The following is a 19,798-nucleotide window of genomic DNA, read 5'->3' on the forward strand; positions in this document are numbered from 1 at the left end:
GAAAATGTCATTTCTCGGATGAGAATAGGTCATACAGGTCTCAACCATACTTTAAGTATAATAGGAAAGCATCCAACCGGAAAGTGTATACACTGCAGCCAGCCAGAAACTGTTGAGCATGCTTTACTGCTTTGCAGGAAATATAGTACTCAGAGAAATGTGCTTTTCCAGACACTGAAGAAAGCAACATTCCATGACTTGTCGCTATCAGGGCTGTTAGGGAAAACATCAGGCAATATATATTGTGAGATTATTATGTTTCTAAGAGAAATTGATACATTTAAAATAATCTAGAGTTTTGGTTCTTTCTTTTGTTTCTTGTTTTCTGCATAGTCTCTTGTCCACACTCCAGTCCAGTTGGTGGCGGTAATGCACCTACAAGTTGGTTTGCCAACCGCCAATAAACACGAAAGAAGAAGAAGAAGAAGAAGAAGAAAACCAGAGAAGAAGAAGAAGAAGAAAACGAGAGAAGAAGAAGAGGCACCTTTAAAGTTCTTTGCAATCCGCCAAAAACCGAGAGAAGAAGAAGGAGGAAAGAAGAGGTGAGTGGATTAACCACATGCAGAGGTTTCATTAAGTGTATGTACACCTCTTAGCTTACAGTTAATCACGAATCAGAAGTCATCTTATTTAACACAACAGCTATAATCTTGGAAGAAAGAAACTCACAGAAAAACTTTCCAGTTCGGCTCTGGGGAGTAACAGTTGATTTGTAATGCTCAGCTGACTTTATGTTAGTTAGTTATTACACCAGTTGTCTTTAAGACGGTTTGAGTTGTTGTGTTGGTGCTCTTTACCATAGATATGGTTTTTAAGGTATGCTAACTAGCTTATTAGCATCGCTATTCACCGCAACGTAGCATTTTTCCCATTGAAATGAATGGGGTTCTTCAGTTAGCTGCTAACGCTAAGCTAAGCGACGGTTTAGCTCATTAGATAAATAGATATACTTTATTTAAATAATGATTTATCTTAAACTGGGAAATGATTGTGTCCCAGCAGAAGTGTTTTCAGGCATTACACGAGTTAAACATATTTAAAAGATGCAATAAGATAATACAAATGAAGCATTAGCAGCAAGTATACACACAGGACACATATCACTAGAGTATCTAAAGAATACACAATATACAGAAAATACTGTATACATGGAGTACATTAAACAGTCTCACTAGCTAATGTTTGCTTTCTGTGTTAACTTAGTGATAGTTACACACGGATAGCGTTATAACCGTGGTTCAAACATCCATTAATGTCACTTTCTATGTGAATAAAGTCATTTTAATGAAATACAAGTGAACAAACTGTGAGCTGTAAGTTAGAATGTAAGTTGCTACACAGATTATGATGAATTATATCTAAATATTTGTATTATATTAATAATAATTTACACAGAAAACCAACTTTGTATCGTAATGGTTAAAGTAATGTGCATGTAACCTTAATAACTATCTGACCTTTCTATCATGTTCTCCTCTGCTTAGCATCACATTGACTAAATGGATCCATTTGGACCATGTTTACGTCACAGCAGCATAGATGAGACAAGGCACTGCACGTGGTGTGATAAAACACTACATAGAAGCATCCAGAAATAGAACATATCATTGAATAAACTCTTTGAATTCCTCCTCTTCACTGCTGACAGTTTATGATGAATTATATCTAAATATTTGTATTATATTAATAATGAAGCAGCTCTGTGGTCTTCATCAGGACAGCTGATGAGCAGCATGGAGGAGAAGAAGGAGGCCCCTGGTGCTCAGGTCAGTGTGCACTTCATCACAAGATATTCCTAACTCCAGCGTTTCCGCCAGGCGGGCGTCTTGCCTTCATTTGACGCCCTTATTCAGCTCGGAACGCCCTATACAGACATAAATAAAGCAGCGACTGTATTCGCCATGACACAGACAGTCTGTGGTTTGTACTTGTTTAACTTCTGTCTAGTTTCTGAACAGATATGAGGAGCTGTGAGCTCTGAGGGCTAACAGCTAACGGCTGATGTTGGTTTTGTGGTTCACATTGTCACTACCCGATCTGCAGCCCTGCCCTATCTGCAGTGCGCATGTGCGAGAAGGTCCGCCATATTTGACAACTCCATACGGCAACTCTAATAGGACATTAGATGTCTGATGTCTATGTCTGGACGGCTGCGTAAAAAGGAGGGTTTCCATATGGGATTAGTTTTGTATCATAAAGATAAAGCAACACTTTCTCAGAATAAACAAATCTGAGTTTAAAAGAAAAAAAACTAAGTCAAGCAAAATAAAATAAATTTCAAAAATAAAACTATAAGTTGCAAACAAATCATTTGTGTAATCATGTAAACTATAGGTATTTTTTCTTTGTTTGAGATTCTGACACAAACATCCCAGGTGGGAGGGACTTCCAGGGGTGCGTCCTCATTGGCTACTCAGTTTTTGAGTGACAGCCCACTACACCACAGATCATACAGTGCAGCTCATGCAGCAAACTCCGGAGTCCACTCGGCCACGTTAGTGTCGGTGTCTCCTGGGGGTTTTCATGAACATATCGGACTTATCTTATGGATTGCAGTGCATTATACTTGTGATGTGTAGTTCATACTTTATTCCAACTTTAAATATTTGAATGCCTGAACACACTGCTGCTGTTAAATAATTTCCCAATTTGGGATTGATAAAGTGTCTGTATTTATTTTATAGATTAAAAAAACACATCTATGTATTTTTAAGCTAAAGGTGATACACAAAATAAACTGTATACTATTATTTTTAATAGTTACATGTTACATACAAAAGCATATATTGCTATGTTTAGGACAAACAATTAAAGACTGCTTTTGAGCTGAAGCATTCATACACAATGGATACAACCGGTGTTGTTTCATTCTATATCCTTTGAGAAAATTATACATATTATATTATTGCATTAAAAATTCAACATACTATTCCTAGCCTGAGGAAGATATGAATAATCAACAGATTTGAATGGATTCTCTAACATTTTCATGTAGAATAAAGACAAAAGAGTGATTAATACAAATTTTACATAAATATACATTTATTGAAATTTGAACCAGAAGATGAAATCTTAAAGAATGTTTTAAATAAAAGGACATAAAACAAAAAGGTGGATAATAATAAAATGTATTAAATGTAAAGACATTTGGTCAAATGAAATGACACTGAGCCAGTGAGCCATTGCATTTTAAAGCAGAGGCTACTCAGTATTGGCATATCCAGCCTTGCAGTGGGGTGGTTTGTGACCTACCTCTCTGAAAGGTCCCAATGTGTTCATTTTGATGGACTGTCTTCTGAGTGGTTAAACATTTCTAATGGTGTACCACAAGGTTCTGTTTTAGGACCACTTTTATTCTCCATATATATTAACAGCGTAGGTGATAATGTGGATGAAGCTACTTTACATTTTTATGCGGATGATACCGTGATGTTCTGTGCAGGTCCCTCCATTAAAGAGGCTGGTGTTAAATTACAGGCTGTTTTTAACACTATTCAGACTCAGCTCTCTGAATTAAAGCTTCTTTTAAATGTGGATCAAACCAAGGTAATGCTCTTTTCAAAAGCTAAAAAGACACCAGAGCCTGTTTTAGATATTGTAACTACGCAAGGAATAAAACTTGAAGTTGTTGCCTGTTACAAATACCTTGGTATCTGGCTTGATGATTGTCTCTCTTTTAAACTTCATGTCAATAACCTGCTTAAAAAACTGAGGGTTAGGCTAGGGTTCTTTTTCAGAAACAAGTCCTGTTTCTCGCTTGAGGCCAGGAAAAGGCTAGTCACTGTGACCTTTTTATCTGTGCTGGACTATGGGGATCTGGTCTATATGAATGCACCTGCCAATTACCTGAGCAAATTGGATGCTGCGTATCACAGTGCTTTTAGGACCACTTTTATTCTCCATATATATTAAGAGTGTAGGTGATAATGTGGATGAAGCTACTTTACATTTTTATGCGGATGATACTGTGATGTATTGTGCAGGTCCCTCCATTAAAGAGGCTGTTGTTAAATTACAAGCTGTTTTTAACACTATTCAGACTCAGCTCTCTGAATTAAAGCTTCAAAAGAAAAAAAAAACAAGTCCTGTTTCTCGCTTGAGGCCAGGAAAAGGCTAGTCACTGTGACCTTTTTACCTGTGCTGGACTATGGTGATCTGGTCTATATGAATGCACCTGCCAATTACCTGAGCAAATTGGATGCTGCGTATCACAGTGCTCTGAGATTTGTCACAAAGCGCTTACACATCACTGTACCCTGTATACCAAGGCAGGTTTACCATCACTCTCTGTACGGAGGCTCAGTCATTGGTACACGTTTATCTATAAAGCTTTTGTTGGGTAAACTCCCGTATTATATCTGCTCTCTGATAACACAGAGTTGCAAGCAGCTATTGTCTGAGGTCACATGATGTAGTCTTGTTAGATGTGCCAAGAGCAAGGACTGTCTCAGGTGAGACAGCTTTTATGTGCGCAGCTCCACTTGCTTGGAACAATCTTCAGCAAGAATTGAAACTGAGCATCTCATTCCTCAGCATGTTTTTAAAGCTAGGGTAAATGAAATGCTTGCTGATACAATGGGCACTTGTAAGTGTCTATAACTATGTATCCTGTAAATATAATGTATAATGTCCTTTATTGTTTTATGTTTCATGTGGAACCTATATGCTGCAGGTCTCCCTTGAAAAAGAAATCTATGATCTCAAGGGACCAATCTGGATAAATAAAGGTTTGAAATGAAAATGAAATGATAACAGCAACGTAATAATAAAATCTATTAAATGTATATGTAAAGACATTTGGTCAAATGAAATGACACTGAGCCAGTGATAACAGCAACGCCAGCGTGGATGAAGCTGGTGCAGGTCTTTCTTCATGCCCCCCCTCCGTGCTGTCCCCTCAGAGGAAGTGGGAAACGGGATATGACTCTGGATGCCACGCTGTCTCAATGATCCACACTGTTAATATGAGAGGAAAATAAATGTTTTAGGAAATGAAAAATATGAAGTTAACAAATAAAACTCAGCTCAGGGGCAGTCATGGACGGTAGGTTTTCCAACAAAGTTAACTCGGCCTCCATTGATTTTCATATCAAATTAGCGTGTTAATAAAATAAGCTATCATGGCTTATACTTGCATATCTAAACAGAATCATGAAAACCTGTTGGGAGAGTCAGGCACACGAGTCCGTTTGAGTGTGTGCGCCGGTGTCTGAACGCTCACTCACTGCTAGCTATGTAGCTAACTGTTAGGCTACTTAGCTTGCATTGTTATGGATCTAAAGGTAGCACAAGCTAACTTTCATAGCACAGCTTTACTTCTCACTTAACACAATAAAGAAACAGACCGTACAGCACAAACAACACAAATGATCAATACTTACATATATTTTCACTTGTAGTATTATGATAATTGAAATGCTGGTTCTTCTGGGGGTCTTCTGTCCACGCTCAGCTAGCTACCGTACCGCAGCTGCCTGCACTGTACAATCGCTGGAGGACTGGGCTGTCTCAAAAACTGTCCCCTCTCCTGCAGGGGGGCATGGTCATCTGCAGGGGGGCATGTTCAGCTGCAGCTCACAGAATCACCCCCCTGCAAAAACAGTGCTGGAATGAACAAATAGAGCGAAATGAGGCATGACTAAAATGCAGGATCTTTTTGGTATTTTGAAAAAAAATACTATATTTATATACTTCATATAGGTATGGCCCTACAATATATTGTTCAAATATAGCATGATAGGTCCACTTTCAGTGAGTTGTTATTGTGTTAACTTGTGTATTTATGCTTTTTAGATTGACTTTCTCTCTTTCTCTGTCCGTCTGTTCGAGAAACCGAAAGGAAGAGAGAGACGTCACAGCTGTCAGCAATGTGACAAATCCTTTACAACATCTGGAAATTTAAAGTGCCACCTGCTTATTCACATGGGAGAAAAACCGTACAGCTGTGAAGAGTGTGGGACAACTTTCACTCAATCAGGTGCTCTCAAAAGACATCAACGTATTCATACTGGAGAAAAACCGTACAGCTGTGAAGAGTGTGGGACAACTTTCACTCAATCAAGTGCTCTAGAATCACATCAACGTATTCATACTGGAGAAAAACCTTACAGCTGTGAAGAGTGTGGGACAACTTTCACTACATCAGGTGATCTACAAAAACATCAACGTATTCACACTGGAGAAAAGCCGTACAGCTGTGAAGAGTGTGGGACAACTTTCACTCAATCAAGTGCTCTCAAAAGACATCACCGTATTCATACTGGAGAAAAACCGTACTGGTGTGAAGTGTGTGGGACAACTTTCACTCAATCAAGTGCTCTCAAAAGACATCAACATATTCACACAGGAGGAAAACCGTACAGCTGTGAAGAGTGTGGGACAACTTTCAGTACATCAGGTGATCTACAAAAACATTACCGTATTCATACTGGAGAAAAACCGTACTGGTGTGAAGAGTGTGGGAAAACGTTCACTCAATCAAGTGCTCTCAAAAGACATCAACGTATTCATACTGGAGAAAAACCGTACAGCTGTGAAGAGTGTGGGAAAACGTTCACTTCATCAAGTGCTCTCAAAACACATCACCGTATTCACACTGGAGAAAAACCGTACTGGTGTGAAGAGTGTGGGAAAACGTTCACTTCATCAAGTGCTCTCAAAACACATCACCGTATTCACACAGGAGAAAAACCATAGTGGTTTTAAGAGTGTAGGAGCCGCAATTAAGCATATTTTGTTTTTTTCACAGTTTACAATAAACAATTCCAATCTATAGAGTGGCGAAGTCACGCCCATCTACTTCCGCTCCATGGGACCTTATTTGTCGTAAAACTGTTGAAATATAAGACTATGAAAAATACGCAACTACAAAGATTACTAATCCCAGAATCGCGTAAGTGATGTCACAATTGTTTTCCTCCACTAAGAGATAGCTAAGATAAGATCACTTTAACAAGATGCCTGTGTACTTAGTACCAGGTTGTTATCAAACCAGCAATGGGTCTTGCTCGTTCTTTCGCTTCCCGTCTGATGAAAGGACCAGGAGTGGCTGGATCAAGTTAGCTAACTAGCTAGTAGCTAGCATGTTAGTTAGCATTACAGCCTTGTCATTTTTATTAGCCTTAATATGAAGTAACATTAAGTAACCCAACATGTTAAACAGTAAGAGTAGTAGTCATATTTCGTGAACCCTTTGAAGAGTACTGTCACCGGTGTGATCATTCTATAATACACAATTTAAGCCCGGGGGAGAAATGCTAACGCTAGCATCGGCGATCGCCGATCTTTTCTACTTCATGCTATCTGCAGAAATGGTTGACATTACACATTAAAAGACCAGGCAGTTCAGAGAGAATCAATGGAAGGCAGGCAGCTTTGCATGACATTCTTCTGGACGTGTTTCCTTGTGGTGATAGTGAGGGTAGTCAATCCTTTTATTGACAAGACAGTAGTGACGGCCATCTTGGTGACGTGTGTTGTTCTGCGAGACCAGAGATATAGTTCATTCAGCGTTTCACACAAACAAATGTGTTCACAGTTTTACGACACATTTTTATTTATTTTTTACTTGCAAAATTATCTTTTCAATTGACAAACATCATATGTGTAATGTGTGGCACAATTCAAACGGGATCGAAAGATAATCTTTGTCTCTCCATTGACTTCAATACATAATGTTTTCGAAATAAGCTCCCATGGAGGTCCACCGGAAGGGGAGGTACTTCGCCACTCTATTGGCCTTGTGTTGGGTAATCCTTTTTTGCATTACAGATCCCATCCCAACAGCGCCATCTGTTGACTTAACATCAGAATTGACAGGCATATTGTTCACTGTTCCTTTAAGTTTCATTTTCTGGCTGTCCATCTGCCGACAGCCGTTTCAAATAGCTGACATTATTGCAACATTAAATCCAAGCCATTGTCCGATGCAGCTTATGATTCCAATATACGATCCAGTTTTAATGCTGCTCATACCCGGCCGCTTTCCCAGCCTTGGCTCTCGGCCTCTCCTTTCGCCTCGTGTTGTCCAGCTGATCCGGGATGACGGTGTCGGTTGTGAAGTAATTTAATTGTTTGTCCGGTGAAAACGATCCTTAATCCAATGCGATATGTTTCTTATTGTCCAGTTTCACTCATAGAGTACGATTCTACTTAATGTAATGGCAGTTTAAATGTTCCAGTGTCCTATATCTTTTTGCCATTACTTCACAGGAGGGTTTAGAGTGATCCTGACGCAGACACAAGCATATGAAGTTCCGGTCTTTTGCTGCAGTTTTAGAAAGATGTTTTATTGCTTTACATACCAAGGTTTAAGTACACGGTGTCAATAGTTGTAGTGTGAGCATCTGCTGGGGCTGGGCTGGCCAGTCTGGTAGAATCTGAATGCTCTTCCTCCTGTGTCCTCTTCCTCTCCTGTCACCTATGACCCCTTTTATACACCCGCCACCAAGTGTTCAAAATAATATTGCACTATACATATAAATAAGGTAAACTGAGACACCAACAACACCCATAAAATGGCTCCTGCAAAGAGTGTGGGAAAACCTTTTCTTAAAGTATTCACCTTAAAGTCCATGAGAGAGTTTCACTGTTCACATGCTTCATGTATCTGGAACATATTTACGATGTTTTCAGTTTGACTCTATTCTCTTGTTGAAATGATCAGACTACCAAATATAAAATGGCCGTAGAAACAGACTCGTCACCCTGCGTATTTGTTGTGTGTTGCAGCATATTATAAACATGTCATTCCCTTATCTTCAAATACCCCGGGTTGTGTAGTGATGTATTTGAGGTGTACTGTCCACATCGCAGACCTGAAGTCGTGCAGTCAATGGATGCGAAGTGTACAGGACCTTGGTCTCTGAGACTCCAAAAAGCCTTTCTCGCCTACCTGTCCACTTTGCAGACCTGAGATCCTGCAGTCATTTCTCAAAGATGGTGTGGCATAGAGGGAGGTGTAATCTCCTGATGGTATAGACTGTATTATAGTAGACATCTGCAACCCTAGAAAACAGGATAACATCAGGATAACCAATTTATACAACCCATGTCCAAATCTAACCACTGATATATTTAAAGAAGTAGCAGAACATAAACATAGGAAGGAAGTTTGGTGTGGTGATTTCAATGCACACAACCGTCTATGGGGCAGCAACCATACAGACAGTAACGGAAACATAGTGGAAGAAATGCTGGAGGAAAGAACACTAGTATGCCTTAATGATGGACATGGCACAAGAGTAGATGTTCACTCATGCCTGGATCTGACATTAGTGTCAAACTGATACGGCTGCTGCCTTCCTGGTCCTCTTAACTGTGTTAATGTGTGTTGCATGTAAATGAGCAGTGCGATTGCCCTGTCGTGATTGGCTGCCATCTCCTGGTCCGCCCCCTGAAGATTGTGATTGGAGCACGCCGGGTCCGACGCTCTCCAATCGCAGCGTACAGCCGGCGCGCACCTGCTGGAGACGACTACAAAGCCTGGGAACAGATGCCTCTCTGGAGGCTCTGTTGAGTGAACAGACGCCTCTCTGGAGGCTCTGTTGAGTGAACAGACGCCTCTCTGGAGGCGTCTGTTGAGTGAACAGACGCCTCTCTGGAGGCGTCTGTTGAGTGAACAGACGCCTCTCTGGAGGCGTCTGTTGAGTGAACAGACGCCTCTCTGGAGGCGTCTGTTGACTCAACAGACGCCTCTCTGGAGGCGTCTGTTGAGTGAACAGACGCCTCTCTGGAGGCGTCTGTTGACTCAACAGACGCCTCTCTGGAGGCGTCTGTTGAGTGAACAGACGCCTCTCTGGAGGCGTCTGTTGAGTGAACAGACGCCCCTCTTTTTTACAGCCTCCTTTTCTTTAGCTACTATGGAGTCAGACTTGGGTCAATATTCTAGCACGCAAAACAAGCTACTCACGAGCGGAAAATGTGCTTTTACACGCGCATGAAATGACCCTCGCGCGCAGAACCCCGCGAGCGGGTATGCCAAGAGCCGAGGAGTGAGAGCTGCAAGGTCAGTTGGACGAGATTGAATGGTAAAGTTGTCCATAAAAAACTATTATATTCGTAAAGTGTACAGCTAATATATATATTAATTAATTTTATATAAAACAATATATTTTTTAGTGGGCTGTGTCTGTCGAAAACTGCTACTATACTGTCTGCTGTACGCACCTCCCTTACGAAATGAACTACAAATGAACTAGTATTACTATAGTATACTATAAGAGTTGTATAGTGTCCTATAGTAAGTTTGTAGTATTTTTCAGCAGTTATTGTATTACTATAGTTTTTTCTGTAGTGCCATTTTATTAGCTATAGTAGCCCTATACTATTTCAATATACTCTGTATCTAGATCTTTGTAGTATTCCTATATTATTTTAAATAGTATAATACATAGTGTTTCTGTAGTTGTTTTTTAAACACACTATCGAACACTCCTAATAGCATGATATTGTCATAGTGAATGCATATTATTACTATAGTGTTTGTAAAAGTATTACTATAGTGTTTTTGTTGGTGTTTCTGTATTAAGACTATATTATTTTAAATAGTACTACTATAGTATAATATATGGTGTTTCTGTAGTTGTTTTTTGAACACACTAAAGAACACTCTTATAGTAATAGTATGATATTGTCATAATGAATGCATATTATTACTATAGTGTTTGTAAAAGCATTGCACTCCTATAATTAATGTAATTTTTTTTATATCAAATGAATTGATATATATATATATATATATATTAGCTGTACACTTTACGAATATAATAGTTTTTTATGGACAACTTTACCATTCAATCTCGTCCAACTGATCTTGCAGCTGTCACTCCTCGGCTCTTGGTAGTTCAGGCATTTATCAAACCTGGCAACTCCGGGCTCCTGGCAGCTGTCAATCAAAGTCCAGTGGCTCCGCCCCAAAGTGTCAGAAACTTTTCACGCGCGCGTAGACAGACTCCGCGAGCGAGTGAGGCTGACACTCCCGCGTGGGAGCAAGAGGGCTGCCTCTCTCATGAGCGCATAGCCGCTCGCGGGGGTTTAATGTGCGCGCAAGGGTCATTTCATGCACGTGTAAAAGCACATTTTCAAGTAAGTAGCAAGTAGCTTGTTTTACGCGCTAGAATATTGACCCAAATCTGACTCCATAGTTAGTACCACTTTGACAGTGAGGGTTTTAGTTACTATTTAGTGTATCTATTTCTTTGTATGTAAACAGGCTCCCTTTTTAGAGTCCTCCCTTTGTTTGGTTGTTTATGTAAACTTGCGCCCTTGTGGCCACTTTGTTTGTTTCAGGCTGCCTGCCTGCCATTTTGTTTCACCCTGGTATAATAAAGCCATTTATAATTATTACCAATTCCAATCTGGTGTATGTTGCTCTCCTCTTCCCCTAGTCGGGACGTAACAAACTGTTTGGTTCATGCGAATGGTTTGTTTTGAATAACTCCACTGGAGGAAGTGACCATTATCCAGTGCTTCCTCAAATGAATAATAATGTATATATGCAGGAAGGAGGTGTGATAACCAGGTGGTGCTTTGCTAAAGCTGATTGGGGGAAATGTAGGATATGGTGTGAGGAGTCGGTACACCTGCTAACATCAGAGGGAAGCATAGAGGTCATTACAAGCCACATAACGCAACATATACCAAATGCAGCAGAGAACAGTATACCCAAAGCAACAACCAAGGGTAGGGAGAAAGTGGTGGAATGAGGAATGCAGCAGGGCTACTAAAGAGCGAAACGATGCACCTAGAGAATTAAAGAAACATGACACAAGATAATGTTATAGAGCAGGGGTACTCAAATACAAATCTTAAAGGTCCAAAATAAATGTTTCAATAAGACAAAGGTCCGTTTATTACGGTCATTCAAACTTTTAAACAATTGCAACAAGATTCTTAACACGAGGTTGCAAAAACAAAAATAATCTGTATGCAGCAGTTTTCATTGTTATTGTGTCTGTGCTTGACCCTCAGAGTCGCAGTGTAAGAGCTGCAGTTATGAATAAAGGCAGCTGCCCCCTCTTTTTCATTCAGCATTCCCATTATTGCTTTATAAATGTCTTGCCCCCTTGTGTGTCCACTGAGGTTCCTCAGGCCCAACACATCTTCAACAAACTCCCGCTTTGCCTCATCATAAAAACTCACAAACACCAGCAACTGAGCAATGTCAGTGGTGTCAGTGGACTCACCCACAGCTAAGGAAATGCACTGCATTTTCTATTCCATCACAAAGCTGATTAATCAAATCACCAGCCAGTATTTATGTTCTTCTGGTTGCTGTGGAATCTGAGAGGGGGTTTGCTTGATCTGACCTGTTATTTCCTCTTTGTGTTTGCCTTCAACCTGGTCTCCATCACTTCAGTCATGCATTCTTTTATATTCAGTTATTATCCAGTGGAATGTCCTTACCTACTGGCCTAGTTCAATCAAAGTGGTTACTTTTTTTTGGCTGGGCAGTGTAGTTTTACACACCGTCTTATTTGACTTTCTCAGGACTTAAAACAGTTTTTTGGGGGCAGACCCCCTCAAATAAAAAAAATATTTACACACGTAAGGTCATCATCTTAACAGTTGTGTATGCTCATCCGTGAGCAGAGCATCAAGTTGACGTGTATTACAGCTGAATGCGGCGATTACCATCTTGTTCAGCAAAACGCCTCACAAACGTATTAAGATCAACAGCTTTAGTGCGTTTTGATTCAATGCTGAGTGCAGCCGCACTGACCGTCTCTTCTCTGTCAGACCGCAAATACCTCATTCCTTCAGTGCTTGGGTCCGAATGCTTCTCGTTTTGCGCCGTCCCTTTCAAATGAAATCGCCGCCAATCAAATGTCCACGCTCACGCCAGGACCGGGGGAGGGGTTACATGGCATGCATCTTGTGCTGCATTCACTTGCACTCGGACATTAGAGACTTTCTCTCATAAATGTCCGATGAGCCACAACTTTTCTTTCAAAAATGAAGCTGCCAACTGGGGTGGCAGCTGAGGTGGCAAGGCCTATTTTTAGGGTGTCAGTTGCCACCCCGGTAGGTGAAACTAGGCTACTAGCTACAGTACAGATGGAACTAGATGAGCTGTTAACTCTCGCTCTGAATTATTTTTTTGAAACTCTCGCTCTGACTCAGACAGTTTGAAAGAGACGAGACACACATTTTTCCCACCCGCATTCCGCGAAGACCTGTGCCTCTGATTCGCAGATTGTTTGGGGGGAAAAAACGCTGACGGGATGCTGAATGTGATTGGACCGATGCGTTGACAGACACACACAGACAGTGGAACAGGACATGCAGAGCGCTGTTTGCAGTCTATGGACATAGCGGATCATTTTGACTCGTTGCGTTGTGGCGATGTCTCGCAGATAACACAGATAATACAGATAATACATATGAAAAGTATAATTAAACAGTTGTGGTTCGGTCCGGATCCGGACCGGAGTCCGGACTTTGAGGATGCCTGTTATAGAGCATCTTCACGACAAGCAGGCCTCCGTAGATCGCAGATCGCAGGCAGCAACAGGTGGAGCCGCTCCGTCTCTTTGCGCCGTCTCCGGAGGAAAAACACCTCAGTACATCGAACGAAGTCAGTGAGAGGAGAGCGAGAATACTCTCTCCACTAGCGCCGTAGCAAGTTAGCCTAAGCGAGAGCACTCTGCTAACTGAAGGATGGAACGGGCATTAAACCAACTGTGTGCTGTGAGAGGGGAGCGGAAACACTCTCTTCACTAGCGCTGTAGAAAGGTAAGTGGACCTATCATGCTATATTTGAATAATATAGTGTAGGACCATACCTATATAAGGCATATTTATACTTTTTATTTTTCAAAATACCAAACAGATCATGCTGATGGGCAGATTCTGTGAGAACAGAGGCCATCTACAGGCCTGGCATATGTACTACAGCGTCTCCAGCGCTTTCGAACGGCAATGTCCGTGGCTGTCTCCTCCTGATTGGTGGAGTTGGCCCAATAGCCGTAGCACCACTTCTGTGACGTCATAGAAGTGTTCACATCTGGATCAGTCTGTATCAGAAACGTTGCAGCCCCTTTTTTAGAGATTTGGGTATGGAGGAAAATAGAGAGGGTTGTGTTTTCTGACACTTGGTGAGTTCCCTGGAACACCGGGGACACATATTCATGTATAAAAGACGTACACAAGTGCATTTTGCATGATAGGTCCCCTTTAACTTTGAGCGAGAGCACTCAGTTAACTGGAGGATGGAACAGGAACCAACTGTGTGCTGTGAGAGGGGAGCGAAGACACTCCTCACTAGTGCCGTAACAATTAGCTTGAACGAAAACACTCAGCTAACTGGACGATAGAACAGGCAAGGAGCCAAATGTATGCAGTGAGAGGGGGGCGGAGACGCTCCCTTCACAAGCTCAGTAACAAATTAGCGAGAGCCCCCGGCTAACTTGTACACAGTTATCTCATTAGCTTGATAATAGATGGCACAATCGGCGATAAATGGTAGCGATCTCACCGGCTGACGTGCAGGAGCGTCCGCTCTTTACCGGTCCGGAGCTCCTAGGGTCCGAGCGGTGAACACCGCAGTCCCCTCCCTTGGGAGGGCGGACAGCTAGCTCGTCGCAGCCTTTGGAGGGCGAGCGTTTTCCTAGCCCGCAGCTCCGATCGAGACGATAACAAGGCGGGTGGCGCAGTGGTCTGTGCATCTGATCAAGGGGGGTGCTCCAGTTCGAAACCCGCTCCTGCCGCCACTGCGTCGGGCCGTTGTGTCCTTGGGGACAGACACTTCACCCGGATTTGCTCCTGTGGGTATTGTCCACAGTACATGTATAATACCAATGTGTACTTGTAAAAGCGCCTCGATGACCTCGAGGCGTGAAGATGGACGGTGTGGCGCAGTGCGCTGTGCAATGATCATCAGATCAAGGGGTGAAACCCGCCGCTGCTGCGTCTGTAAAGCCGTTGTGTCCTTGGGCAAGACACTTCACCTGAACTTGCTCCTGTGGGTATTGTCCACAGTGGTGACCATTGCATGTATGATATATGAGTAATGTGTATTTGTAAAGCGCTTTGAGCACTGGAAAAGCGCTATAATAAATGTCAGGAATTATTATTATTAATTAAGGCTACAGGTAGCGATGAGCTAGAATCTTAATTTTCAATAAACTAGCTTGGCTTCTACTCAAAAAGTAGTAACCTGCGCAGCGAGAAGATGAAAAAGGACTGAACTCGTTGACAACACCGGAACTTATGCCTTCCGGGGTCATACGAGGTCACACGTGACTTTGTTGATATAAATATTCGACCTACGCATGCGCGAGACGGAAGATATCCAGTGCTAATGCACCGCCTCTGGCGGTCAGTAAGGATGAAATAGATCCAGTCCAAGGGGATCGAACTGGGCTGTGAGAACATCGAGGCATGCCACCCCCTGCCAAGGAGGAACGCTGGCAACAAACCGGCTATTCTCATCCGGTTTGTGAACAGGAAACACAAAACGGCCCTACTCAAACAAGGAAGGAAGGTGAAAGGATCAGATGTCTACATCAACGAGCATCTGACCAAGTACAACGGCGACAGAAGACAATTCAGAACACCTGGACAACAAACTGCAATATATTTCTAAACGGAACACCTGAGGAGGCCAAAGTACTGGTCATCAGAAACATGGAGGATCTGGATGAATACCAATAATCTTCATGTTCTGGACCACACGTGAGGTAACAAGCACTTACACACAACCATGACTCACACTGCATGGAGGCAATCATCTTCAATAGGGGAACATATGAATATGTCTCAGATGATCAAGGAACAAGACCAACTGTTGCTAAAAACATTTGAATACACTGACGATAAAACAAAAGATCTGGATTATGAAATAGACCCGGACAACCATTTCTTCTGTTATTACACTGATCAACAGTACAACCAGAGCATACCACCAGAGGGCAAGCTCTCTGCTATTCACTTCAACAGCAGAAGCATGTCTGTAAAAAGACAAATGCATTGTATAGAGATTTCATGCGAAATAAAACAAAAGAGATGGAGATTAGATATAAAAAAATATAAAAATAAATTAACAATTATTATAAGGACCTGCAAAAGTGAATACTATCGGAAAATACTAGACAAAAATAAAAACAACATTAAAGGAATATGGAGCATACTGAATAGTATTATAACAAATGGGTCTAGAAAAAGGAGTTATCCAACATACTTCATTGACAAGGATAAGGAAGAGGAAAATATGGATGTTGTATCCAACGGTTTCAATGATTTCTTTGTAAATGTTGGACCTGAATTAGCAGGCAAAATCCCTGATGCAGGAACATCAGAGAAAAAGCTGGAAAACTTAATAAAACGTAATCCTTTCTCAATGTTCCTCACAGCAGTGCATGAAAGGGAAGTATTTGATATCGTAACGAAATGTAAAAACAAAAAATTTACCGATTGTGATGACATTGACATGACTGCATTAAAAACGGTTATAGATGTTATTTCAAAACCGTTCACACACATATGTAACGTATCATTCCAAACCGGTGCATTTCCTAACAAAATGAAAATAGCAAAAGTCAGACCTTTGTTCAAAGCTGGGAACAAACATCACTTCTCAAACTACAGACCGGTCTCACTTCGACTTCGAGGGGTCAGGACGTGTAGTTAGCTAAAGCTTTGTTGTTTATTGTTATCAGACAATGATACTACAGATTATTCAATTATTAATTAAATATATATATTGCATTCAGTTGTATAGTACTGTATCATGTCTGTATCACCTTTTGTTTCATTTGTATTTTCTTTGGTTTTACACGCTGGAAAAAAATACATAAAATAAATACATTTAAAATAAAAGATACAAACATATGTTGTGTTAATTACATTACGTTGCATTTAGCTGACGCTTTTATCCAAAGCGACTTACAATAAGTGCGTTCGACCAACAAAATACAAACTTGAAGAAAACAGAATCATAAAGTACATCAGGCTTCATAGAGCCAAGCATTTCAAGTGCTGCTCAGCTGGCTTTAGGTAAGCCAGTCCTTTGTTAGTATATAAGTGCTCTGTTAATAGTTCCATCGCAGGAGATGAGTTTTCAGTCTGGAAGGTGTGCAGCTTTCTGCTGTCCTGATGTCAATGGGAGCTCATTCCACCATCTTGGAGCCAGGATAGCAAACCCACGTGTTTCTGCTGATGGGAACTTGGGTCCCCCTCGCAGTGCGGGTGCAGCGAGTCGTTTGGCTGATGCAGAGCGGAGTGCACGTGCTGGGGTGTACGGTTTAACCATGTCCTGGATGTAGGAAGGGCCAGATCCATTCGCAGCATGGTACGCAAGCACCAGTGTCTTGAAGTGGATTCTAGCAGTTACCGGAAGCCAGTGGAGGGAGCGGAGGAGCGGCGTGGTGTGGGAACATTTAGGAAGGTTGAAGACCAGACGAGCCGCTGCATTCTGGATGAGCTGCAGAGGGCGGATGGCACATGCAGGTAGACCAGTTCAGAGTAATAAAATGTTTTTCTTTTGCAGGTACTTGTCAGTCATCGGATTTGTCATTAACATCGACACGTTGATGCTGATGATTCCTGAACTGCTCCAAGGTCAGCGGTATGTCCTCACCTACAGGTTCAGCCAGGATCACTTGGAGCTCCTATTTAATTCCATCAGAGCGTCAGGTTGGGTTGATGTTCTTTTAATTGCAATGCATTCTGAAAATGACTTATGAGTAGTGTATGTATTGTGTGCCTGTTTTCCATACAAGGTGGCAGATTAACATCCATCTGCACGCCAGTTCCAGGCCATCTTCCGCCGTCTGATGGCTCGGTGTTTCATAGTGACACTGTGGCAGCCCAAGATCACACGGTGTCCCTGTCTGCGGTCGAGATGTCCTCTGCTGAAACGGCTGAAGAGCACCCATCTCCATTCGCCAACATTTCGGCTGCTGTGAGTGACCACAGCTATCTTCCCACTCGGTTTGGTGGTCTGGTGGGAAATGCCCCGCTGGTCTACATCGCAGGATTTGTAGTCCGGCAGATTCTGCGAAAGCTGTCCTGTGATGTGTGCCGTGCAAGCTTGGTCAGAGATGCTGTACCTTCATCATTTGATGAGAGCTACCACCTTCTAGCCCTGAAACACAACGGTGGCCTAGTGATTCCATCACAAGGCACAGTGAAGGTCCTGAGAGCTGCAGAGAGGGTGATTCGCCAAGCTTCAACAAGGCAAGCTCCAAAGGAGTCGACAGTCACCTACATCGTCCGGGAGGAGATTGGAACGGAGGATGTTTTTCAGCTTGAGGAGACGCAGTTTGGCATCGACAACCATTATTCCAACTTGTTGTCATTGGTTGTGTTTCTGAAAGTAACACATTGCTAAACTCACCTCTCTCGACCTGCAGAAAGCGAGCACGAGAAAGAAGCAAACAGTCCTCTTTCAGGGCTTTTAGCTCATTTAAACTTTCATGAGCAACTTTGTGTAAATATGGTTTGGGGCGGGGTGGTGTCAGGTTCTTGTGTTTAACTTGAACATTTACATTTTTTATATAGATGTAGATTTTCATTTTTTCTGATATATAACTTCTGTCTGTGTATAATATATTATTGTTTCTTCATTTTTCAACTTATTAAAATAGCTGAGTAGTAGGCCTACACAATCTGCTTCTGCTTCTCTATCATATAGACCAGGGGTGGGGAACCTTTTTCCTCTCAAGGGCCATTTACATTTTTCCAACATCCTCCGAGGGCCGTACAAATGATTGACCTCTGCTTAAAAAAACTAAAATCAAAGCCCATTCATTCGGCCTTTCTTTCATTCTGTGCAAAGAAAAAGCAACCTCTTAATCCAGATATCTTACCATGACTCGCACGTGCACGGTGTGGCATGACAACCAAAACAGAAAGATATGGACACAAGATGTGTGCAAATGTATTTAGTTTCCATGTGAACATGATTTAAGTGTGTGTGTGTGGGGGGGGGGGCTAAACTCCTCTAGGGGGGTGTTCTCCCCCGGGAAGATGTGTTTTTAAATGTTGAAGTTAAAATCATCAATCTGGTGCACTTTGAGAGCAACATTAAGAGATCTATGGAAACATCTCTCAACACCAGATGAAACAGAACTGTAAACAGATTTTCTTTTTCTTTATGGATATTTTACAAATCACTCCCCTTTCAAGCTGTACTGTCATTTAGTATTTTATACCTGTTTACTTTATTCTCTTGTTTTTTTATAACTATAATGATCATATAAAGATGTGCCTTTACCTCACTGGCTGTAGAAAAAGCTTCTTATATTCGTTAGCATAGCTAGCTAACCAGATGCCACTGGGCTTTCAACTAAAGACACAGACACGCAGAAACTGCGGCATGTGTACGGCTCCTTATCTGAAGTGGCGGAGCGGCGTTCTGGTGCTCTCCGTCAGAACTGCACCCCTGTCAGTCGAGACATATACCACGTGATGACACGTTAGGTTCGTGATGTGTTCAAGGACCCTGACATTGGCCAGGAAAAACAGGTACTCACTTGTTTGTTTTTTTTGCGGTCTAGATTTCTTTAATTTTTTTTCATTTTTTGCGTGTGTTTATAAATTACCTCGAGGGCCGTAGCAAATGGTCTCGCGGGCCGTATACGGCCCGGGGGCCGGAGGTTCCCCACCCCTGATATAGACCATTACTGTTTTTTTATATGTGTGTGTGTGTGCGTGTGTGTGTGTGTGTGTGTGTGTGTATATATATTAGCCTATATTATATATCGTGTGTCTTTTGCAAAATACCTATCATACAGGCTATCAAATACCAGAATATTCTATTGCTGTTAAGCCTACTATGAATATTAAAATACGCCGA

General features: G+C 41.8%; 1 protein-coding gene and 1 pseudogene across 1 annotated transcript; both read left to right on the top strand.

Moving 5' to 3' along the window:
- Positions 1-9,560, top strand: part of LOC117441147 (zinc finger protein 721-like) — a 424,075-nt pseudogene extending 414,515 nt beyond the window's left edge.
- Positions 425-19,133, top strand: LOC117441151 (uncharacterized). The gene is made up of 4 exons (XM_034077352.2): positions 425-542; positions 1,717-1,766; positions 17,489-17,634; positions 17,721-19,133. Exons 3-4 carry the CDS (start codon positions 17,532-17,534, stop codon positions 18,329-18,331), a joined length of 714 nt encoding a protein of 237 aa, XP_033933243.1. The 5' UTR covers positions 425-542; positions 1,717-1,766; positions 17,489-17,531; the 3' UTR covers positions 18,332-19,133.
- The last annotated feature ends 665 nt before the right edge of the window (positions 19,134-19,798 follow it).

The sequence above is a fragment of the Pseudochaenichthys georgianus genome, unplaced genomic scaffold (assembly GCF_902827115.2).
Source record: "Pseudochaenichthys georgianus unplaced genomic scaffold, fPseGeo1.2 scaffold_151_arrow_ctg1, whole genome shotgun sequence".
In the NCBI taxonomy this organism is placed as follows: Eukaryota; Metazoa; Chordata; class Actinopteri; order Perciformes; family Channichthyidae; genus Pseudochaenichthys; species Pseudochaenichthys georgianus.

Bases quoted from the DNA above. Each gene is read 5' to 3' on its own strand.
- LOC117441151 (XM_034077352.2), top strand. From the start codon at position 17,532: ATGCTGATGATTCCTGAACTGCTCCAAGGTCAGCGGTATGTCCTCACC. The intron at 17,635-17,720 runs GTTGGGTTGATG...TTTCCATACAAG, and splicing joins TAATTCCATCAGAGCGTCAG to GTGGCAGATTAACATCCATC.